This window comes from Penicillium malachiteum (assembly GCF_028827825.1).
Source record: "Penicillium malachiteum strain IBT 17515 chromosome Unknown utg000002l:1.0-8849297.0:1.0-8852440.0, whole genome shotgun sequence".
In the NCBI taxonomy this organism is placed as follows: domain Eukaryota; kingdom Fungi; phylum Ascomycota; class Eurotiomycetes; order Eurotiales; family Aspergillaceae; genus Penicillium; species Penicillium malachiteum.
The window spans coordinates 5,150,638-5,174,006 of NW_026643095.1; the positions used below are offsets into that span (position 1 = coordinate 5,150,638).

Genomic DNA, 23,369 nt, shown 5'->3' on the forward strand with positions numbered 1-23,369 from the left:
ATTGGAATGAGGCTGACGGGGTGTCAAAGGACTTGAGAGCGGGAGATCGAGACTCTTGGCTGGGACTGCTTTCGTGATTACCTTGAGTAGACAGAGATGGCATGTAAAAGGCGTCTGACAACACATCTGCTGTTGGATGAGACCGTGAGTGGCGTAAGAGAGTGTCCCTGAAATGGAGATTAATGAAACATATCTCAATGAGTGCATGGGAGACACTTACTGTCGTGCAAAAGCCTTATCACACACAGGACAATTGAAAGGTTTTTCTTTTGTATGTGACCTCAAATGGCGAGCCAAGTGCTCCGCCTTCTTGAACCCTTGAGTACACACAGGGCAGATCCGCTCTTCTTTGGAAGTCTTGCGGCGACGATGAGCCTTGACGCCACCATATATGGACTTTGATTGAGGCTTGGATCCTTGAAACATTTTCAATTCAATTCAGAAGGAATATGATCAAGAAACCATGAAAAATTCAAGATTGAGTAGTAGTTGATGGAGTAAGGGTCCGTGGTCATCCGGCACCGGGGAGCTCTCCCCGCTTTCTCCGCGTTGGTGGCAGTTTCACTATGCAATAGTAACATGCGCACCAGTTCCCCAGAATTTCCACTTTAGCCAGGGGCTCCATGAAACTAAGCCTAGAAGATTCTGCTCTTATTCTAGTGGATGTGAAAGCTTGTGATACTAGGGGCAAACGCCAGATTTATTTGTGGGATCTATCATGCGGGGCCTATCCATGGATGCGCGGCATACGCCTTAAGTCCAGCTCTGGAGATATCCTTAAGTCCAGATATCCGAGATTCTACCACGGTGACCTTCTCAACTATAGTGGATCCGATTTTTGGTCGCTGCAACCCCATCAATCTCCACCTCAACAATATCATCATGCTTCAAGAACTCTTTTCTAAATAGTCCCACTCCAGAAGGAGTACCCGTCATAATGAGTGTTCCCTTGCGAATAGTTGTTCCCCGCGAGAGATGACTGATGATCTGCCGAATAGTATAGATCATGTCTCCTGTGCTAGTCTCTTGCTTGACGACACCGTTGACCTTGGTTCTCAGTTGTAGATCCTGTGGGTCTGGAATCTCTTGTGCGGAGACAATGGTGTGACCGATGGGAGCAAACTTGTCAAAGGATTTGGCATAGCAGAATTGGCCTCCAGATACATCGGCAGGAAGTTGAAAGTGGCGCGCGGACACATCATTTCCAGCGGTATAACCCAAGACATAGTCTAGCGCATCTTCTTCAGAGACATTCTTTGCATCTCGGGATATCACGACCGTTAGTTCGCCTTCGTAGTCGAGCATCTCTCGCGCGTCAGGGTGGATATCAATGGCTTCAAAGGGGCCAGCAAGTGCATCTGCAGGCTTAATGAACACAGTAGGGTACTTGGGTACTTGGAGCTATTCGAGAAAACTAATCAGCATCAGGGTGATCTCTTTACAGATGAAGACTTCAACTTACATTTGCCTCTTGCGCGTGCTTCTTATAGTTGAGTCCAATGCAAAGGACAATTGAGGTGCTTTCAATCGGGCACAACAGCTAGACAACAAAGTTAGTTACAGTGATGACACCCACCATCAATTCAACATACCGTGGTCACATCGTGGATGTCCTCTGTCGTTTTCAACTGGGAAAAGTCATTCCCTTCCAACCTTCGAACAGTATAGATGTTTTCAGCGACACCAAGCAGGTCACCATAGTGAACCCGAGCACCATCAAAAAAGCGCACAAGTTTCTTAAAAGCAGCCATAGTAAATATCAAAATGGAATGGACAATATCTTCCCCTCTGACACATGCGCATGCTGTATAAGTATGGAGGCATAAGCGGGGAGGGTGATTCGTATATCCATAAATCCATATCCGAATGTGGGTGATGTGGGATCAATCACAAGGGAACCTTGGAAGTGGGATAGATGAGATCGCGCCTGCATAATATTGCGGGGATCCGAAATAGTAACACGGTGGCGGGGCTCCGAAGATCCCTCCAGTGCTAGTTGTGTATGATGAATATTATAAAAGTATCATCATAAACACAACAAGTTCATGGTTCTCCACATTCATTACCTATACTCTCTCAATTAGACCGGTATAACCACTTGACCGCGAAATGACAAAAGAAACTGTTCAACCAAACCGCGGGGGCTCTGTGCCTGATATCCTTGCGGTCGGTGAAGGAAATGAGTCCCAAGCAGAATGGCTGGCAAAGCAGAATATCAACACCAATGATCGCGTGAGCTTGACAAAACTGTCTCATATGCGATATCAGCATCCTGATCTTGAAGAGATTCAAGTATTTATGATCGGTATGTTTCCAATTCCGCATAATTTGGAGAACCATTGGATGATTTCTAAGTTCTGCAGATTTCGGAATGCAAATTGCAAAGAAAACCGAAGAAGAGATCTGGTTCAAGGGGTATGGATCTGATCAATACGTGTACTATGCTCGCAAAGGACCGAAGAAGTTCCTGGGCGGTACATTCGAAGCTCAGAGTCAAGAAGATTTTGAGAAGTAAGAGCTCCCACATCTTCTAGCCTCAAACAAATCGCTAACATTTTGGCAGAGCAACAAAGCTCTCCACTGCCAGCGCGGTGGAAGAACTGAAAAATGCTCCTGGAGGTGGCTCTCTAGTGACTATCACTGATCCGGAAGGATTCCCAATCAATGTCATATTCGGCCAGGAACCAGTAAATGCTGAGGTATCCCATCCAGAGGTGGTTACCCTCAATTACCCTGGTGAAAAGCCGAGACGTCGAGAGTTCCTTCGATTTGATCCTGGCCCAGCTGCTGTCCACAAGGTACAGTCAAAATGCAAATGACTTCGAATTTTGAACTCTCACTAATATCAATATTCTAGTTGGGTCACTACGGATACACAACAACGAAATTCCAAGAAATGCTCGTCTTCTACACATCGAATTTCAACTTCGTCCCCTCAGACCTTTTATATGTTGAACACGAGGGCCAAAAGATTCTTGTAGCCATGTTTGCTCACCTTGATCTTGGAGACACTCTCGTGGATCATCACACGCTTTTCATGAGTGCGAATCCCGATGGAGCAGCGCATGTCCACCACTGCTCTTTCGAGGTGCATGATTACGACACCCAGCATCTGGGACACCAGTGGCTTGCCAAGAAGGGCTATTCCTCTGTGTGGGGCATCGGGCGTCATATTCTGGGATCCCAGATTTTCGATTATTGGTGGGACACTACGGGCAATATGGTGGAGCACTATGCCGATGGCGATTTAGTGAATCAGCACACACCAGTTGGGTATTTGAAAGCAGGGAATGAGAGTCTAGCTGTCTGGGGACCTGACGTACCAGCCGAATTCATGGAATAGATGTTTCTGTCTTTCTTACATGTTTGTATGCGCGATCATGTAACCCCGGGCTTCAATCTAGTATATTCAAGTCTTCAAGTTCTTTGTTTACTTCGATTCAGTTTATTCATTCCATCATACAATACTGCTAGTGTGCAGTTCCTTGCATGTAGAGTCCAATTTAAACACCACTCAATTCGCTTAATTTGACTGAGAGAGCTTAGTTATCATGTTAAGCAAGCACACATGTGCAAGTTACAATGCAAGGAATCGTCCGAAAAGCAGATCCAATGTGTGTTCAGTTTAGAGGTGAGCCAAGCCCATATTGATTGCTGTATTTACGCAAGCCCCGCAACATAGTTATGCGAATAGGCGCCAAAATCGGGTTCCCCACCTCCAGTTTTCGAAGTCCGTTGATGGAGAATTGTGGCGCTCGTAGAGAAATGGATCTACTCAGAGCCGCTCTTCAGTGTATGTTCTCCATCGCGGGTACCACCACTTGACGGTGGAGGCTTCCAGTGCGGAAGGTATCGCAACTCGGTTGCAAACATACCACTGGCACGCATCATTTTACCCGTTCTATTCCATGAAACCAGTGACACCGGTTCAGCGATTTTTCATAGCATAAGGATCACACAGTGATCGCCTCGTCTCTACGAAACCCGCACGTTTCTTGATAAGGAGATCCTGAAACTGAAGGGCCTTGTCAAGGGAACCAAAAAAGACTGCGGTGACTACACTTGTAATAGCCTGCAGCCGAGATGCATACTCGAAAGCATGCAAAGAAGCGCACACCGTGGCCTTGAAGGATTTCGGCGCCCGGGTTATTACTGACACGTGTTAATGCGAGGCCAAACAGGCTGTTATTTCCTTCGAATGCTATCATGAAAATTCAGTTTGCTCATTTTGATTCAAATTTAACTGGCCAGGAACGAGATTGAGGTGCTACAGAAGTGTGTTGATTAATTGATACTGGTTATGAGGCCGAGTGCCGAATTCCGCTTCTGCATGACTTTGCAGTGATGATCACGCTACACAGCAGATGCAGCAGGAATTGAAATGATCGTAATCTCGGTGACCTTCTCAACAAAAAAGACATTCAATGGAGCCTAGTAGTCCTGGTGGTTTCATCACTACTTCGGATTTACGGAAAAAGAGGCCGAGACCGTCAGGATTGCATTAGCACCAATGGGCAATGTGCTAAAATACGAGATCCTTCCAAAGCTATGAATTATTAGGACAAAAACAAGACTGTAGATCCGAAAATTAGAACTACTCGTACATATTTTTTTTTGACTCCGAATGTTGCTCTGCTGCATATGTGAGTCTTGAGGGTCCTATTCTCAGCGTTGGGACTTATCCTCGTTGACGCGTATTGTCCCCACATCGTTAACCGCGGCGTTGCAGAGGATTCGGAATGTCTTGAGTCTAAATGCGGTCAAAAGAGGAGATCTTAAATAAACATCACAATCCTGCAGCTATACACTCTTCTGATACTCGAATAAACCTTGGAAGATATCGGATAATAACAAATTATGGCGGACCCAGAGTGGGAAACAACCGATGTTCTGATCTGTGGATGCGGCCCCACAGGAGCAATGTTATCCGGTTATTTGGGCCAACTTGAAGTCAACAATATCGTTCTGGAGAAAGAAGCTGCTATCACAACTGATCCGCGTGGGATTGCTCTCGACGATGATGGAATCAGATATGTGCAAGGCCTTGGCTTGTATGAACACTTTTTCACAGAGATCGGTTCCAGTTAGTAGCTTCACCAAGTCCCTTGTCTTTTGAATGAACTCACTAAATAACACTCCATCTAGGCATGTCTAAATGTCATTTTCTGAGTGGGGCTGAGAAGAATCTACAAATGAAGCCATTTCTTTCGTTTGATATTGGCTCGGTAAGCTTCTATCCTATCTTCAATAACAATCATTTTCTGATAATTTTGAAAGGTCGAAGGAAATACAGGACATGTTGGTCTTTTCGCTCACAAACAACCAGTCCTGGAGAAGTATCTTCGGACTTCAATCGAGAAAGCAGCGTGTAGCACATTGAGAAGCAAATGCGCACTAACCTCGATATCTGAAGATAAAGACTGGGTCTACGCCATATACGATGACTCCGGGGTAGAAAAGCGAATTCGTGCAAAGTTTCTGGTCGCTGCTGATGGAAAGACGGGATTCACACGAAAAATGTACCTGGAGCCCAAAGGCATTCAGCTGGAATGGGCAGAGCCGTATGATAACCACCTGATCACAAGAATTCAATATACTCATATGAAGATAGGACCAAATATCAAGAAACTTGGGTTGCGCTCAATTGGAAACTTCATCTTCCGACAAAAGAGACTCACCCTTCGTTTCCTTTGTGGGATCTGGGACACACGCCGCAAGAAGTGTATGATCTTTTTTTTCCCGACCGAGTTCCGCTTTCTGTGCAATCCTAAGAGGCCAGCTGTCTGTGGGCGATTTGGACTCCCTGAAGATCGACTTTGGCGATTTGAATTTGTCGTTGCGCCTGATGAAGATGACATGGCGATGGCAGAACAGGATAAAGTACGCGAGGTGGTACACCCATATCTTACACATCCTGGTAGTCGCTACGGGTGAGTTGCGATCTTATCTTACCAAGTGGCGCTTGGGGTATTAACTCATTTTATAGGCTGAAGGAAGATGTCGCATTTCCAGAAGACTGCATTGAAGTTCTCCGATCGCGACCATTCCGATTCTCAGCAAGAAGCTGCAACAAATGGGCGCTTGACAGAGTGATTCTGTCTGGTGATGCAGCTCATGTATTTCCACCGTGTATGTTTTCTCACCGAGTCAGATAAAAGAAGAGGAAAAAGCTCACATGATTCTGTTCAGTCGGAGGCCAGGGAATTGCATCTGGATTCCGAGATGCCATATCGCTCTCCTGGCGCCTTGCTATCGCATGCTCACGCGAGTCGACTTTCGATTACAATGGTCTCCTTGAAGGGTGGTACCTTGAACGAAAACAACAACTGGATAAATCCCTCAGAGTGACTGTCCGCAACGGCGATATGGTCAACGGGAAGGGCTCGATCCCGATATTCGTCCGCGACTGGGGACTATGGCTGATCCAGAAAGTTCCTTCCTGGAAACACTGGCTGGAACGTGGTCCTCGAGGGGAACCTCCGACTCAGTATACACATTCACCTGGTATGCCATTCATGCCGGAGCTTGGAGGAGGTCTTTATTTTCCTCAGATATACTGTATTGGACTTCAACCAGGGTCCTCGGTGCAGTTCACAGATGATCTTATCTTTGGTGGGAAGAAGAAGATGTTCCAGATTGTGGTTTTATTGGACAACGTTCAAGAGCTTGATTCCGCGATTGAAGATATGGAAGGCATTGGTCAAAACAGTGATTTTCTCTCACAGGAAGAAGCTACTTTCTTCGTACCCCGAAATCGATATATAGCCAAGGTTACAGGTGAAGACTACGGGCGCCCGTTGTTTCGGAGTGCTACCAGTGACGAATTCTCCAAATCACCTCTTTGTGCATCACGAGCAGAGCCGTACGGGTATGATGAGATGCTGATGTGGCAGAGTGCCCGAGGAAATCGATACGCCATTTTGAGACTTGATCGGTTTGTTTTTGCTTTTTGCAGTACGAGGGCGGAACTGGAGAAGGCCGCTGCGCGCATAACTGAGCTGTTCTGAAAAAGACTCAGAAACTAGATCTAACCTCGGAAGATAGCATCAACTGCATTCATAGCCTGAATCAAACATAATTGAATTCAATGTTAATACATCTTCATAACTTAGCAATACTCAGTACATAGTCACATTATGACTAGTATAAAATTATCGCTTCCAAGGTTAGAATGTAGCACAGACTAATAAGTCCCACCTACTATTACATTCAAGTTGCATACAACCTTTACAGATAAGCGGGGTCATGTTAGTCCCCACGGGGAGGGGCGCGGCCCGCCTCGCCTATACTTACTCAAGTAAACAGGAGCCTCGGTAACTTGAGCTCGGAATGCTGATAAAGCATCATGCAGCCTTTTATTCACTCAATAACCTTGAAACTTCTATAGACTCTTCCATACACCTTTCGTCAATAGACAAGAATAACCAGCAATGTCAACCATACCTATCCCTCGGAAGCTATGGGAGCATCCAGACCCCGAGTCAACGGCTATGGCCCAGTTCCGCCGAGACCTGGAGCAATCTACTGGGAAGCAGCTAAAGGTAGGGATTTTCTTTTCGATAACGCTTGAATTTAACTTGAAATTCTAACTGAAATCACTCCAGTCATTCCATGACATGTACCTCTACTCCATCCAGAATCGCACGGCATTCTGGGATTTCTGCTGGAAATATTTCAAGATCATCCACGAGGGGAGTTACACAAAGATTATAGACGAGTCCGCGCGAATGGACAGTGTGCCTGAATGGTTTGCCGGTGTGAAAATCAATTTCGCCGAGAACCTTCTCTTCTCCCGAAGCGCAGGCGATACATCCGGGAAGGAAGACGACAAGATCGCTATTACCGAGGTTCGCGAAGGTGCCATTAAGGATGTGGTTCATCTTACCTGGGGCGAGTTGCGAAAGAAGACTGGTGCATTGGCTCAAGCCATGAAGGCTAGTGGTGTTGTTCGGGGCGATCGTATTGCGGTTTGTTCGGCAAATAGCATCGATACATTACTCGTCTTTCTGGCTACCACGGCTTTGGGTGCGATCTTCTCGTCTAGTTCGACGGATATGGGTGTGAAGGGTGTTTTGGATCGATTATTGCAGATTGAGCCGCGATGGCTTTTCATGGATGATTTCGCGGTGTATAATGGGAAGACAATTGACCTGCGAGGTAAAATGAAGGACATTGTTGGTGGGATGGATTCGATCTCTGGGTTTCAGGGTGTCGTTTCTATGCCGCGATTTCAATCGGCACCAGCGGATATTACCCAGGTCCCGAGAGCTGTGACTCTAGGAGCCTATCTTAATAGGGCAGCTGGGAATGAGCGCCTTGAATTCGAGCGAGTTCGGTTCTGTGATCCCTTTTTGGTCGTTTACTCTTCAGGTACAACGGGCCAGCCAAAGTGTATTGTTCACTCTGTTGGTGGCATTCTGATGAATGGACATAAAGAAGGTGGTCTGCATTTTGGCATGACGCCACAGAGCGTTGCGCTGCAGTATACAACAACAGGATGGATCATGTACTTGTCCGCGATGCAGAGTTTAATATTTGGGTCGCGAGTGATACTTTACGACGGAAGTCCCTTTCTCCCCGACCTTATGACATTGGCTAATCTGGCAGCTCAAGAGCGGTATGTGTACTAACCTAGACAAGAATACTCCACTCCGTACTAGAACATTGAGCATGGGCTAATTCAAGTTGATCCTGCAGTGTGACGCATTTGGGAATTTCTCCGAGATGGCTACAGGAGCTCGAACGAGCGAAGCTCAGACCTCGGGACCTGCTCGACCTGAGTTCTCTGGAAGTAGTTACCAGTACTGGAATGGTCCTACGAGATGGTCTCTTTGAATGGTTCTACGATGAGGGATTTCCAGCTCATGTTCGCCTGAATAACATTTCGGGCGGCACGGATATCGCTGGCTGTTTCGGTCTAGGCAATCCTTTAGTTCCTGTCTACGTTGGCGGATGTGCTGGCTTCAGCCTGGGTGTCCCCGTCGAAGTCTACGATTCGACCATTGAAGGTGATGGTGTGAAGGGCGTTGCAGTGGAGGAGGGGATTGCAGGAGATCTGGTAGCCACCTCAGCTTTCCCCAACATGCCCACGCAGTTCTGGGGCGATCATAGCGGTAAAAAGTACCATGATGCGTACTTCGGCAGATTCGACAGTAAGTGTTGTTGTTTCCTCCTTCCACTGTGAGGTGTTTAGCTTATTGGTTCGTCATCCCAGATGTGTGGACCCATGGAGATTTTGTGTCGATCCACCCAACCACCAAGCAGCTAGTATTTCACGGTCGTGCCGACGGGGTACTCAACCCATCAGGCGTACGATTTGGATCTGCAGAGATCTATCGAGTGATTGAAGGCCAGTTCCCGCAAGAAATCGCTGATTCGGTTTGTGTCGGACAGCGGCGTCCATCTGACACCGATGAACGGGTGATCTTGTTTTTGCTGATGAAGCCTGGAACATCTTTGACGCTGGAGCTAGCCAATCGAGTTAAAAAAGCGATTCGTACTGAGCTCAGCCCGCGCCACGTTCCGATGTTCATCTTTGAAACCCCTGAAATCCCGGTAGGACCCCCATCCCCCCTCCCATTTGCGCAGCCACACAATCATTGAACTAATTCGGGAAATCAGACCACAGTAAACTTGAAAAAAGTGGAGCTTCCTGTGAAGCAAATTGTATCTGGCAAACGGATCAAACCATCTGGAACTCTCCTCAACCCAGATAGTCTGGACTTTTATTATCAATTCGCCGAGGTTGAGAACGTGGTGCGCCACAGTAAGCTGTAAAGGCGGGAGGGAAGAGGGGTAAGGCCAACGCATAGCATTTAACCTGATAGCTAGCAAATATCATGTTTTATAACCACTGATGAACCCTGGTGCATTTCAATCTAGATCCACACCGCTAGTTTGGTTATATTTTTTTTTTGTAAACCATTGGGAAAAAAAAGACGTGGCCCCAGTCAATAATGGAGATGATGAGGGGCAAAATCGGATGTATCGGGAGTCCAGTAGAAGCTGGCGAGGATCCCCCTCTGCCAAGCTTTTATCCAAGCTTTCATAGAACAAAAATCAACATTGAACAGGATTCAGTTATGGGCGTTAAATGAGACATTGAAATGTGATAGAGATTGAAGGAGAAGGATATGAAACATAAGGGGTAACCAATTGGAGGGAAGAGAAATAGTAGAAAAGGCGGGAGAAGACAGGGAAAGTGTACGTAGTAGAGAGTCTGAGAGTCTGAGAGTAACAAGTATGGAATCCACTGCGTCATGGTCCCCGCACGTGTGTTTGGGTTTCTCTCTAACATAACATTGACCAAAGAAAAAGGTCTCCGTCTTCCTCTTCTCTCTGGTTTCTTCTTTTCTTTTCTTCTTCTTCTTCATCTCTTTCTATATTCAATTTGATTCTAAATCTTTCAATTTTGCCCATCATGGTTCATCTGGCTACTGTCAAGAAGGACGACGAGGTCTTCCACCCGGCTACCCGGGAGTTTGAAACCATTGGTGACGCTCCTACTCAAGCTGATGTCTCCGCCAATGTTTACGGCAGCCACTTTGCTGCTGACCACATGCCCCAGCATGAGATGCCAGAGAATGAGATGCCTCGTCAGGTTGCTGCTCGTCTGATCAAGGATGAGTTGAGCTTGGACGGAAACCCCAAGCTGAAGTAAGTTTTGGAGCTATGATAATTCTATTATGATGAAGAAGACTAACCAATTCATGTAGCTTGGCCTCCTTCGTTACCACCTACATGGTATGTGCATGAAATCTGAAGAATGAGCATACAAATGATGAGGAATCACCAGCTAATTGACCCGGCTTTCTACAGGAAGAGGAAATCGAGGAGATCATGACCGACTCCTTTAGCAAGAACTTCATCGACTACGAGGAGTACCCTCACTCTGCTGAGATCCAAAACCGTTGCGTTAACATGATCGCTCGTCTGTACAATGTTCCTACCGACCCCAAGGGTGATAATGCCATGGGTACCTCTACAATTGGTTCTTCCGAGGCTATCATGCTGGGCACACTGGCCATGAAGAAGCGCTGGCAGAACAAGCGTAAGGCTGAGGGCAAGGACTACTCCCGACCCAACATCGTCATGAACAGTGCTGTTCAGGTTTGCTGGGAGAAGGCCGCTCGTTACTTCGACGTCGAGGAGCGTTACGTCTACTGTACTGATTCTCGCTATGTTATCGACCCCAAGGCCGCTGTCGACCTTGTTGACGAGAACACCATCGGTATCTGTGCTATTATCGGTACCACCTACACTGGTGAGTACGAAGATGTCAAGGGTATCAATGACCTGCTCGTTGAGCGCAACATTGACTGCCCCATCCACGTTGATGCTGCTAGCGGTGGTTTCGTCGCTCCTTTCACTGTTCCCGAGCTTGAGTGGGATTTCCGCCTGGAGAAGGTCATCTCCATCAACGTTTCCGGTCACAAGTACGGTCTGGTCTACCCCGGCGTCGGTTGGATTATCTGGCGCTCCCCCGAGTACCTTCCTCAGGAGCTGGTGTTCAACATCAACTACCTGGGTGCCGACCAGGCCAGTTTCACTCTGAACTTCTCCAAGGGTGCCGCTCAGGTCATTGGTCAGTACTACCAGCTGATCCGTCTGGGTAAGCACGGTTTCCGCTCTATCATGGTCAACTTGACCCGCATTGCGGACTACATGTCCAGCGAGCTGGAGAAGATGGGTATGATCATCATGAGCCAGACCAAGGGCAAGGGTCTGCCCTTGGTTGCATGGCGTCTGCCCCCGAACAAGGAGCGTGTGTACGATGAGTTTGCCATTGCCCACCAGCTGCGTGAGCGTGGCTGGATTGTTCCTGCGTACACCATGGCTCCTCACAGTGAAAAGCTGCAGCTGATGCGTGTTGTCGTCCGTGAGGACTTCAGCATGAACCGCTGCGACAGCCTGTTGACCGATATCAAGCTGGCCTTGCAGACTCTTGAGGATATGGACCAGTCCATGATGGCCAAGTACAAGGCGTAAGTTGAAACACAACCATTACCACTCTCCAATACTTCCAAGGTTGCTAACATTCTTTTTTCTCTAGTCACATGCAGAGCCACCGTGCCCATCCACGCCACAAGCGTACTCATCACGCCTACCACGGCGAGAAGCACTCGCTGCAGGGTAAGACCGGCAAGTCGCACGGTGTCTGCTAAACGATATCCAATACCCTTTTGAATGGAATTTTCTTCTTTGCGGATTATTCCTTGGCTGCATGATTGGATTATCTGGATGACTTGTGTTGGTTTGGTTGCCGCGATACTTATCAACCCTGGAGGCTGAGGTACTCGCCATTTTTACCCCGCCATCTGTATGTAGTACCTGTTACATATTTCTGTTATGACGTGGATTTATGATTGAAATGAATATCTTATTCAAATATTCAAATATCGATTTTGAATTATGCTAGATTTTGAATGGCTCTGACCACGTAGCTGTTAGAACAACAAAAGGTCACACACATTGAAGCTTGAAAGTATTCATTGAATATAGGCTCGGAAATAGTAATTGACAGCGTAGATAAGAAAATTCCGAATCAATCAAATCATTTCATATGCACAAACTACGATGAACATGACAAGCTTAATTACTATACAGATCATATGCCGAGCACAATCTCTTAACTCCGAGGATCTCCGGCCCCGTATCTTGGCGAAATCACCGAGCAATTTGACGCGATCTTCAGGGCTGTCAACGCGCCTCCACAAAATGCGATAATCCCCCTCGGCATCGCAGATCAAATACATTTCTCAAACTTTATTGTCAGAGATCAACATTGAGACAAAAAAAAGATACCCCATACAACCCAGAGAGGGGAAAATAAAGCAAATTACCAAAACACCAAGCTGGAGCTTCAAAAGCTAGGCAAAATGAACCCAACAATGCCATCACCACAGGACATGCCATCCAGCCATCCGGAAACAATGAAAGCCTGGATTTACACCACCGCATCTCCAACACTAGAAAAGGACCTCCGCCTAGACACCAACGCCAGAACCCCGCCAGCACCCAAGGGGAGCGAAGTGCTAGTGCAAGTCCTAACCGCTGCTCTAAACCCAGCCGACTACAAAATCCCTGAACTAGGCCTACCATCTCGCCTACTCATCGGTCGACCCGCCTCACCAGGTCTGGACTTTTGCGGGCGTGTCATTTCCACCGGACCTCTAGCTCAGCATCTAGCAGAAGGAACCCTGGTCTATGGGTGTCCGCCAAAGCCCGTACAATTCGGTTCACTGGGTGAATACGTTTGTGTGGACGTAAGCGGCGTTGCGGTTCTACCCGAGGGCGTGAAGGTCGATATCGCAGCAGGTTTGGGTGTTGCCGGACAAACGGCGTACCAGAGTCTCGAGGGACGGGTAAGCGCTGGATCGAGAGTATTCATTAACGGAGGATCCGGTGGATGTGGAACACTTGGGATTCAAATTGCGAAAGCGATGGGATGTCATGTTACTGTTACTTGTTCGACGAAGAATATTGAGCTTTGTTTCCGCCTAGGAGCGGATGAGGTGATTGATTATACAGTGGAGAAAGATCTAATTTCGAGACTGGCTCAGAAAGAGATGTTTGATTGTGTTGTGGATCATATTGGGATCCCTTCGAATCTTTACTATGAGTCTCATCGGTTTTTGAAAGAGGGTGGGGAGTATGTACAAGTCGGAGCGGCTTCTATGTTCGCTTCTGTGACCAAGGCGCTTTGGCCTACTTTTCTTGGGGGTGGACAGAGAAAATATGTGCTTATCAAACAGCAGAATATTCCAAGGCATTTGTCGCAGCTTGGAGAGTGGTTGGCCGATGGGACGATTCAGATGCAAGTGGATAGTGTTTTTGAGTATTCGAATGTGGTTGCGGCGTATGAGAGGCTTCGATCGCAGCGGACGAGGGGGAAGATTTTGGTGCATGTCAATGATCCGAATGCTTTGAATTTGGAAGGGTTTGGTATTGGATTTTGATCTAATGATTACACAGATCAGATATGTATACCCATGGATCTGAGTGACTGGCATCGGATGTTTGTACATTTGAAGCGATTGATCCAGATGAACACTAGTATAATATTCACATTTGAGTTCACTTATATATGTACCTATAGTAATAATTTCCCGATGCACAGTCTATTTTGAAGTCCTAAGGTGTCTTCTCAGTTTGCCAGTGGTTTCTATCATTTAAATTGCCTTTAAAGGCTACAAATCTGCTCTAGAGTTTTGTATCGGACGTCATTTGGGCCCTCGGGAAGAAACCATTATGATACTATTCATATCATCATTTCAGGTTTTCTATTTATAAAGTAGGATAGGAACTGACCCTTCGCTTCCATCATGTTAAATCCTTTCAGGCCAATTGGAAAGAGGTGGATATTCAAATATCCACTATCTCGTGGAGACAGGGATGTATGCATGTCGACTGATGGAGTAGCCTCAGAAACCCCAGTATGACGGCAAGCTTTCCCCAGAAGAGCATAAAAAAGGGAAGTAAATCGGTGTTTCAGAATTTATTTGGCCGATCACTGCAAATCTCATCTGATATTCAGTTTAGAAACTTGAATTTGAATATTTAAAAGAATTAAGTTACCGATGGAATGGGATATGGCTCAACAACACATACATGAACTGCTGAACTGTTCACACTACTGCGGCCCTAACTCCTTCTAACTCCTTTGCTCACAAACATTGCGCATAGACCTGGCGGAGTTAAGTGATAACAGGGTTTTATGCATATTAGTATCAATATTTCGAGGCTGAGCACTCAGGTACTGTAGACTTCAAGAGTACGAACTTTGTATGCAGTTCTACAGAGTCCTATATAGAATTTGGAATGTATTCGCTCAAGCCCGGGGCTCTTAGTCTATTTTTAGGCTCTTTATGTACAGTATTTTTTCTCCTGTATCAACACATGCAGCATAAGGGGGCACTTGTATTTATGGTTATCCAGTGGCGTCGGATTCGTATCTCGATATACGAAGTACGTAGGAGCAATATCACACATGTGCATATTTACATACTCGATGTGATAGTAGTTTCTGGTTCAAGGGATACACTATAATAAGTTTAATTTTAAATTCCTTAATTCCTTTTAAACTCACATTCGGATATTTCCGAGTTCATATCATCACATCTGATTCATCTGATTCATCAATTTCCCTGTCAATGTTCATTCTTTCGCCCCCAACTCTTAGTCTAACCGAACCGGTTTCTGTGCCACCATTTCGCCTCATGTAAATGAATAAAATAGGTTAGTTCCTTAATAGAAAGTCAAATTACAAATTCTTATTTCTGTAGATCTTTCCTTTTTATTTTATTTTGGCACTTCTTCCAGCAGTAATACATTGTTCTTTGTCCCATGGTTTATATATAGAAACCACACCTGGGATCATTACGCCTCCAATCACTGTACGCCGATCATACACATCTCCACTTCAGGGCCCTTTCTCTTTCCCCTCTCGAGTTGGAACTGGGCTCTTATTTTTTTTTTCTTGACGACTTCAAGGATGCCCTTAATAAATTTCAGGAGAAATAGGGCGCCTGTTAACTCTGCGCCGACTCATCATCCTGCTCATTCGGTTGAACATCTGCTCCACTCTACAGCTCCACCGGACCAGAATCCTATTGAGAACTACGTGGACCGCCACGCTTCAGATCCTCGACTGGTCTACGAACAAGGCTCAAACTTGAACTTCAACCCGCCATCTCAGTCCGAAACCGGTCAATCTTTACGTCGTTCTCAAAGTCAACGTCAGCATCAGCATCATCAACCTTCACACTCACATTCCCACTCGCATTCGCAACCTCAACCACAGCTGCAACAGCCACAGCCACAGCAACGTGACCGAAACTCGGCGGTCGCCCCTGAGGACCCGCAGCCTCGTCGCAGAAGGGGTCTATTTCCAGCAGTGCGCCCAGCATCCGGGCTGAATTTTGATCGCAGTCCCTCCATCAGCAGAGGGAGACCAGTGCCACATCCCACTTCACAACCTGTCTCGCCCCAAAATCCTAAAGCGTTTGATTTACAAGATCAGCAACAACAAAATCAACAACCCCCATCCCTAAGTATTCAAACCATCAACCCGGAGGATCAATCCCCCACAACTGCCCCGCCCGCATATGAACCGCGGTCGGCGTCGCTAGCCTACCAACATCAACACCTACAGCTTTCACAACGTTCATTACACCAATCGCACCCATCGGTAGGGAGTGACATTCAAGACTGGTCCCCCGCACAACAACAACCACCACCACAACAACAGCAGCCACAACCGCAACCGCAACTTGAATCCGCACCACCACCAGCACCACCACCCAAACCGGGTCTTCAACTTCCCCGACCGCCTGCACTTGAACGCTCCAACACCGACCCAAATTTGGTACAACGAAGCGCCCGACCGTCACCAACGGATCGCACCCCGGAATCTCCTCGTTACCTCCCCGACCACGGTATCCGGGGCTCGACGCAACCTCGTCCCGAGCACGATCTGGTATTGAACACTTCCCGGCCCCCTTCCCGGCAGACTTACGAGCCGCTTTCCCCAAGTCGTCAACAGAATCATCCTGACGCCATGCAGCAGGCCGCGCAGGCACCGCCCCCGGGCCAACCGACCGATCGCCCGTCGGGACAAGATTGTAGCCGTAGAGGGAGTACAGCCCAAAATATGCCGACAGAACAACAAGCTCGCAACACGCCAACAGGGTCTCGAACACGCGAGGATCTCGAGAATCTTGATATTCGGGCATTGATCCAAAAACATGATGAACTACGTAAGTTTGATCTGAAGTTTTTTTATCCAATAATAATAACAATGACCTCGTACTCTTTTCTTTCTTCTTTTTCTTCTCTCCAGAAAACAAGGGATAAAAAGTGATATTAATATTATAATGCAGAGAGCAAATACTCCAAGGTCAAGCGCTACTATTTTGAAAAAGAGGCGCAGGTCCAGCACCTTCAAAACACCGTCGCACATCAACGAATGGCAGTTTCTCGTACCGTGCTCGATGACAATGAATACACCAACCGATTCCAACGCCTAGACGGCGCCATAAAGGATTTAGCATTTTCCGTTCGCAAGGACTGGCGTACCGTTCCATCGTGGTTGCACGGTCTAACAACAGACGATGCAATCCCCGTGGGGACGAAAGAAATGATGGCACTGGGCCGAGCAGTAGTCAGTCGGTGGTTAGTGGAAGAAGTTTTCCAACGCCACTTTCACCCCGGGCTGGAACCGGGATTTAGCATTCAATTGAAGAAAATCGAGATGAATCTCAGAAGACAGCAAATGCGACCGGTTACAGACGAGGACCGCGAAAACGCCATCGCCAGACTTTCGAATTGGCGTCGCACAACTTTCGATGGACTTGGTGATCTTCTGGCGACTCCAACCGCACAAGAACACCGTGCTGAATTGATCGAGCATTTAACCGTTGAACTTGCTACATTCCTAAGTACCCAACTTCATGACCAAGCACTCCCGGGTCTTGAGGCGGGCGTGCGCATGATTATCGAGAATACCATAAACATCATTGAGAAGATCCCTCTGGAGGCTCGTGATGTTTGCGTCGAGTACTTCCCGCCTAATATCTCCTTCCATGACAATTACATGAAGGTTGAAGGTCAACTGCCTCCGCTTGCTCAACCCCCTCCACCGGCGGAGCAGGATTTCGAAGATGAAGGTGACTCTTCCCCTGCTTCGAACTCTACCGGTCCTGGAGGTGATGGGCCAGCTCCTGCGCCACGTGAACGACCGAGGAGATCAGTGTTCGGTGCCTTGATGGGCCGTCGACCTGCGAATGAGCAGTCCACTCGATCTACAGGAGAGAAGACCGAGCAAGCTGAGCCGGCTCGAATCCGATTTGCGTCTTTCCTTACGGTTGAAGTACGTGGTAAGGGACCTGCGACGGTTTTGATCAAGGCGCCTGTGTTCCTGATAGAGTGAGCTCATCTTAAAAGCGAGATACTACTTCATGAATCTGAGAGAGTGAAAACGATGTTGTATATAATTGAATGTGTCAGTAAGCTGGCATTGGTGATGACAACCATGATTGATCGCAATGATATCCCCATCGAGTTTTCGTTTTGTGGTGGAAGGCGGGTTGAGAATGACTTTTTTTTGCCTTCATTCTCTGATTTTCTTATTTCTTTCAATTTACAGTTGGGCTTGGTAAAATTCATTTACCTTGCTCAATATTTTACAATCTTGAACATTTCCTACTGCACATGGATTTTCTGTGCTACTTATTGAACTAGTAAAATGGGTCTTATTCATCCCCAGACCCTGCCAGTCACGTAAATGAATTGATGCTGGGAATCAATAAGCACAGTACTAGTACTACTAGTAACTTCTAGTTGAATAGTTTATGGAGTCACTGTACTAGTAGTGGGTCTAGAATGACCTCGTGATGCGGTGGCTGAACACTATCTTCCTCAAGTTCCGAATTGAGCCATGACCCAATCTATCAATCTGTAGTTAAGAAATGCGATCTTCATAGTACTATCTTTGATCATTAAGAATTGAATTATATTGGAGCAGAATAACATCAAAAGCATGCTAAATTGGAATAGAACATTCGAATGCTACTGTACAACTCTGGCTTTTTAGCTCAGTGCTGGTAGATTGACGTCAGTATCTCTTATCGATCAATCCAGATGAGACAACTACTACTGCACATCACCTGTGCAGGCTAATATCCGGGAAATTATAATAAGGTGGTCCATGCACATGTGGTCCTAATAAGTGCATATACTGACGATACCACTGATACGATTCTCCACGGCTGATATTACAGAATTCCATTCAGGCAAAAAACCGGGGACTCACGAGGAAGAATTCCAGTAAATGGAACTGAATCTGGACCTCAAATTATGACATCAAGAATCATTCAAACATTATTCCAAGCATTCCCGATAAATCCAACATTGCAGACGATCCAACCCCTTCATACCTCTTCCAAGGTAAACTTGAAGCTCCCTCTCTAGGCACATAATCACGATACTTATGCATAACCTCCACATGTGTGGAGTCCAGATAAGAGTACGGAGTACATCAAGTGACATCATTAGTTGAGATGCCGTTCACGGGAGTAGCCGAGATCCAACCTTGGATGAATTGAATGATCAGACTGTAACCTTGCTTCGGTTGGTCCCGGATGGAACCCTAGAAGGAATTAGTAGGTTATTCTGATGCTTGGTATCTATGATTCTTAGATCTATTCAACATTGAAGTTTATATGTATTCTGCCCAGGTGCCCAGGTGGTAGGGTTCGTTTTGATGGATGTATTTTCTGGTATATCGAATCATTGAATAAAATACCAATATTACTACAAATTTATAAGACCAAGATCTATTGATTCCAATTACTAGTATTACTTTCCAAGGTTAAAGTGCTCGAAATTAAATCGGAATGAACTTGAATTGAATATAATCACGTACTATATCAGTCTGGGTTGTATTTACTCATGGCAGATTTAACAAGAGACGATGACACCCAACCCGGGATAAGAAGAGATATACAAGACCCAAAACCACAAACGCCATATTCAGAAAAAAAAAAGTTCAAACCACATACCAATCAACAATCAAATCAAATCAGTTGGGGAATAAGATGAAAGAAAATTCCCGGGAATAGCGCCTCGCTGATGAATAAAACGAAGAAAACATGTTGCTGAATGCATCGCAAAATCAATGCTCGCGACATGCTAAAACGAAAGAATGAAATTCAATGCCAACTTTTCTTGAGAGAGTCATCAGATCAAATCAACATGGTGATTAAATCTTAATACCATTCTCATTCGCAGCTTGCTGCAAAACGCGAGGCCAGCGCGAGATGAGCTCAACGTCATCCAAAACACCCTTACCCTGGTTACGCACGTACTGCTTGCTAGCATCAACACGAGGCTCCCAGTCCCAGGTCGTGGGTGTACCCTGGATCAGTGCAGAGTAAACGAGACGACGACGGCGCTGAGAGGTCAGGACATCTTGGCGGATCTTCTCCATGTCCCAGCGGGTAGCAACCTCTTCCAGGAAATAAGCTAGCAGCTTAGCTGGGTCGGTGGTTTCTGGCAGAGCCTGGAACTTGGCTGGGCTGGGGGTGCGTGGAGGTGTTGGAGTTGGGAAGGGGTAAGAAATTGGAGAGTCGCTTGCACGCTGAGGAATTGGAGATACGCGAGGAGTATCGTTGGGAGTTGGGAGACCGGTTGAAACAGTTAGAGGGTAACCGGGTTTCACTGTTGCGGCTCGCGTGGTTGATGGTAGCGGGAGACCGGTAGCCAAGTTGTTCTTCTCGTCTGGATCGGCGACAAGATCGAAGAGCATGGGTGGGTCGATGGTTGAGTAGATGAACTTCCAGCGGCCACGACGAATCATAATAAGAGGGGCTTGGGTTCCCTCTCCCATGTACTCGCCGTATACAGTGTCGGTGCGAGGTCCTTCGCCGCCAGTCAGGTACGGCATGAGGGAGACACCGTCCAGCGGCAGTTCCTTGATGAGTGGGGCGCCGACCAAGTCTGCGAATGTAGGGAGCAGGTCCATGGTGGAGACATTCTGGGGGATGCGCTTGGCGTCAAATTTCTTGGGAGCGTAGAAGAGCATCGGAACGCGAGCGGAGTTCTCGAACCAGGTCATCTTGTACCACAGACCGCGCTCGCCAAGCATGTCACCGTGGTCTCCGGTGAAACAGATAATGGTGTTCTCGTCGAGCCCGGTGTTCTCCAGCACCTTCAGCAGTTTTCCGATGTTGGTATCGACGTAGGTGCAGGCTGCGTAGTAGGCACGGCGAGCAGCACGGATACGATCATCGGGCATCTCCTTACCCCAGAGGTCAATGCATTTCAGCAGACGCTGGGAGTGAGGGTCCTGCTCATCGTGGGGGATTGCGCCGTTCTTAGGAAGTGGAATATCGACATCCTCGTACATGTCCCAGTACTCCTTGGTCATAGCATAAGGGTCGTGAGGGTGGGTCATGGACACGGTCAGACAGAAAGGTTGATCAGTGCGCTGGCGCACATGGTCATATAGATACTGCTGGGACTTGTAGATAACCTCCTCGTCGAAATCCAACTGGTTGGTACGCACGACAGGTCCAGCCTCCAGAACCGAGGACATGTTATGATAATAGTCCTGGCGAATTTCCGGCTCATCCCAGTCAACAGACCAGCCATAATCACCGGGGTAGATATCACTTGTCAAGCGCTGCTCATAACCATGCAGCTGGTCGGGACCACAGAAGTGCATTTTACCGGCCAAAGCCGTGTGATAACCTTCCCGTCGTAGATAGTGGGCGTAAGTTGGTGTGTCCGCGGGCAGATCGGCAGCGTTATCGTAAGCCCCAATCTTAGATGGCAGCTGGCCACTGACCATCACATAGCGAGAGGGAGCACACAACGGCGAGTTACAGTATGCTGAATCAAAGACCACACCTCCCTCGGCAAGTCGATCCAAGTTTGGGGTCTTAATGGGGGAATTCTTATCATGCAGAGACAGCAAAGGAGCTGCCATCTGGTCAGCCATGATGTACAAAATGTTAGGCTTCTTCTCCGCCATGATGAAATGCTATGGTCACAGCCTATAACCCTTTGTACAATGTAAAAAAGAAGGTTTGACAGATGATGAGAAGAAAAAAAAGAAGAAAGAAACTGGAACCAAGGTTGGGGAAGGGGATTCATATAGTCCCGAACCTGGGCTTATGTGGGGAATTAGGATAAGAGAAAAATGACACAAAAAAAGGGAAATATAATTTGAAATCCACAGAATAAATGATAAAAGGGCCCGAGAGCACGCGAGCCACGCATCCATGATTATCATAACTCCAAATGGTCCAAGATAATCGCATTGGCAAAGTCCACGGGTTGTGGGAATGTAATGCGCTTACAAGCGCCAATGTATTGCAGCTCCCCGGTTAGTATACGGTAGTATACACCTGGGCTCTCCCTCTCTTAACCCACAAATCCACTCTAGCCCATACGGAGAAACGGAGTAGTATTAGACCATACCGAACCGTAGAATCCACAATGGAAAAGGCCCAGATTCCTTTTCCTTCTCTCTGCACAGTAGCGGGCACATACTACTGCAATGGAGATCAGGGGAAGGACTGACGTACACCTTGGAAGGCGCAAGAAGACACAATTAGTGGGTGCGATGGTGTGATCAGACCCAGGAATGAGAGTCGCCGAGTCGGTGGAGTGTCCCGATCGACAGGAGAGACAGGAGTTTGTGTATTAAATACATGTATTATAAACCGAGTCTTGCGTACGCATAGTTCATTATTCAAGTGGATGCAGGTCATGTGGTTCAACTATCTTTTTTTTTTTCCTCTTTTTTTGATAGGGAAAAATCATAAATGGATTTGATGACCTCGTCTAGGCACGCGATCCCCAAGCAACAAGTGGGTAAAGGAGTCCCGGCCATGAGCTGCCGAAAAGTTGCCACATTTTACCACCGAAACGTCCGTAATACCAAAGATCCATGTAATTTCAATCATGAATCCCGTCCATTATCTCATCTATTCATTGACTCGGTCTATCAATTTCACTCGATCATTTCAGCCACAAACTGTCGCCCTTGCTTTTTTCACGGAATCCACTCGACCTCGGAGTCAACGGGAAGTTATGGGTGTTGCTGTTGAGGCATTGACAGACCCTTGTAACGCGGATGATCCCAGAGAAAAGTCTGGGCTCCACTGGATCGTGTCATCGCGTTGAGAACCAATCAACATTCTAGTGATTTGCCCCTGGCCCTACCAAACCAAGTTAGTCTGGATGCTTAGGATGACTTAGAGACATGAACTCCACTTGCTTATCTTGAGAACCAATCAACTATCAAAGAGTTGGACTGCGCTGCGTGTGTAAGTAAGAAGCGAAGAACTCCCTAAGTCTCCTAAGACGGATTAGCCCGACAAAAAAGTACTATGTGGGACAAGCGGTGTATAACAACATATACAGGACACATATGGGAAAGCCACCGGAGAAAAAAAGAATGGTTCTCTTACTTTCAAGTTACTTTACTTGAATCATTCTTTCAAGGTTTTATTTTTATTTTTCATATTCCCCAGCTTTTGAATCCACAATTAGCAATCCCCCCCTTTCTATCACGTCATGGGACCGCGCAATGTTTGGTATCCAGAATCACCCCGGATTAACAAATGCCAAGTCGTCACCGCCAGTCTTGACTCTTTCCTCATAGCGGCTCTACCGGGAAGGGCGCTCGGAGCTGAATATTGAACCCCACTTAAACTCGTCTGCAATATCTCGTGGCGAAGCGGATTGTTTCACCCGATGCAGAATGGTGTAATCAGTACAACCAACACCGATCTGCCACGAATCAGGAAGATTCATGATTATCCGTGGCCAATCAAAGTCTTATGATCAAGATGATGTTCCTT

The 23,369-nt window shown here is 46.8% G+C and overlaps 8 protein-coding genes across 8 annotated transcripts; 6 read left to right on the top strand and 2 right to left on the bottom strand.

Annotated features, from left to right (window-relative positions):
• Positions 1 to 816: 816 nt before the first annotated feature.
• N7483_004904 (fumarylacetoacetate hydrolase family protein) lies at positions 817 to 1,751 on the bottom strand (the record flags this gene model as incomplete). Its single annotated transcript, XM_057088341.1, has 3 exons — positions 817 to 1,401; positions 1,463 to 1,540; positions 1,593 to 1,751. 3 exons carry the CDS (start codon positions 1,749 to 1,751, stop codon positions 817 to 819), a joined length of 822 nt encoding a protein of 273 aa, XP_056948170.1.
• Positions 1,752 to 2,109: 358 nt separating this feature from the next.
• On the top strand, positions 2,110 to 3,343 carry N7483_004905 (trihydroxytoluene oxygenase; the record flags this gene model as incomplete). The annotated part of the gene is made up of 4 exons (XM_057088342.1): positions 2,110 to 2,305; positions 2,364 to 2,511; positions 2,564 to 2,798; positions 2,858 to 3,343. 4 exons carry the CDS (start codon positions 2,110 to 2,112, stop codon positions 3,341 to 3,343), a joined length of 1,065 nt encoding a protein of 354 aa, XP_056948171.1.
• A 1,514-nt stretch (positions 3,344 to 4,857) lies between these two features.
• Positions 4,858 to 7,007, top strand: N7483_004906 (monooxygenase; the record flags this gene model as incomplete). The annotated part of the gene is made up of 5 exons (XM_057088343.1): positions 4,858 to 5,083; positions 5,146 to 5,225; positions 5,278 to 5,930; positions 5,987 to 6,129; positions 6,190 to 7,007. 5 exons carry the CDS (start codon positions 4,858 to 4,860, stop codon positions 7,005 to 7,007), a joined length of 1,920 nt encoding a protein of 639 aa, XP_056948172.1.
• Positions 7,008 to 7,430: 423 nt separating this feature from the next.
• On the top strand, positions 7,431 to 9,777 carry N7483_004907 (acetoacetyl-CoA synthase; the record flags this gene model as incomplete). The annotated part of the gene is made up of 5 exons (XM_057088344.1): positions 7,431 to 7,541; positions 7,605 to 8,617; positions 8,698 to 9,152; positions 9,215 to 9,555; positions 9,622 to 9,777. 5 exons carry the CDS (start codon positions 7,431 to 7,433, stop codon positions 9,775 to 9,777), a joined length of 2,076 nt encoding a protein of 691 aa, XP_056948173.1.
• Positions 9,778 to 10,420: 643 nt separating this feature from the next.
• N7483_004908 (glutamate decarboxylase) lies at positions 10,421 to 12,164 on the top strand (the record flags this gene model as incomplete). The annotated part of the gene is made up of 4 exons (XM_057088345.1): positions 10,421 to 10,656; positions 10,716 to 10,743; positions 10,819 to 11,984; positions 12,053 to 12,164. The coding sequence occupies 4 exons, from the start codon at positions 10,421 to 10,423 to the stop codon at positions 12,162 to 12,164; spliced, it is 1,542 nt and encodes a 513-aa protein (XP_056948174.1).
• A 726-nt stretch (positions 12,165 to 12,890) lies between these two features.
• N7483_004909 (NAD(P)-dependent alcohol dehydrogenase) lies at positions 12,891 to 13,958 on the top strand (the record flags this gene model as incomplete). Its single annotated transcript, XM_057088346.1, has 1 exon — positions 12,891 to 13,958. One exon carries the CDS (start codon positions 12,891 to 12,893, stop codon positions 13,956 to 13,958), a length of 1,068 nt encoding a protein of 355 aa, XP_056948175.1.
• Positions 13,959 to 15,493: 1,535 nt separating this feature from the next.
• Positions 15,494 to 17,929, top strand: N7483_004910 (uncharacterized protein; the record flags this gene model as incomplete). The annotated part of the gene is made up of 2 exons (XM_057088347.1): positions 15,494 to 16,757; positions 16,881 to 17,929. The coding sequence occupies 2 exons, from the start codon at positions 15,494 to 15,496 to the stop codon at positions 17,927 to 17,929; spliced, it is 2,313 nt and encodes a 770-aa protein (XP_056948176.1).
• Positions 17,930 to 19,759: 1,830 nt separating this feature from the next.
• Positions 19,760 to 21,532, bottom strand: N7483_004911 (putative choline sulfatase; the record flags this gene model as incomplete). The annotated part of the gene is made up of 1 exon (XM_057088348.1): positions 19,760 to 21,532. The coding sequence occupies one exon, from the start codon at positions 21,530 to 21,532 to the stop codon at positions 19,760 to 19,762; it is 1,773 nt and encodes a 590-aa protein (XP_056948177.1).
• Positions 21,533 to 23,369: the final 1,837 nt, after the last annotated feature.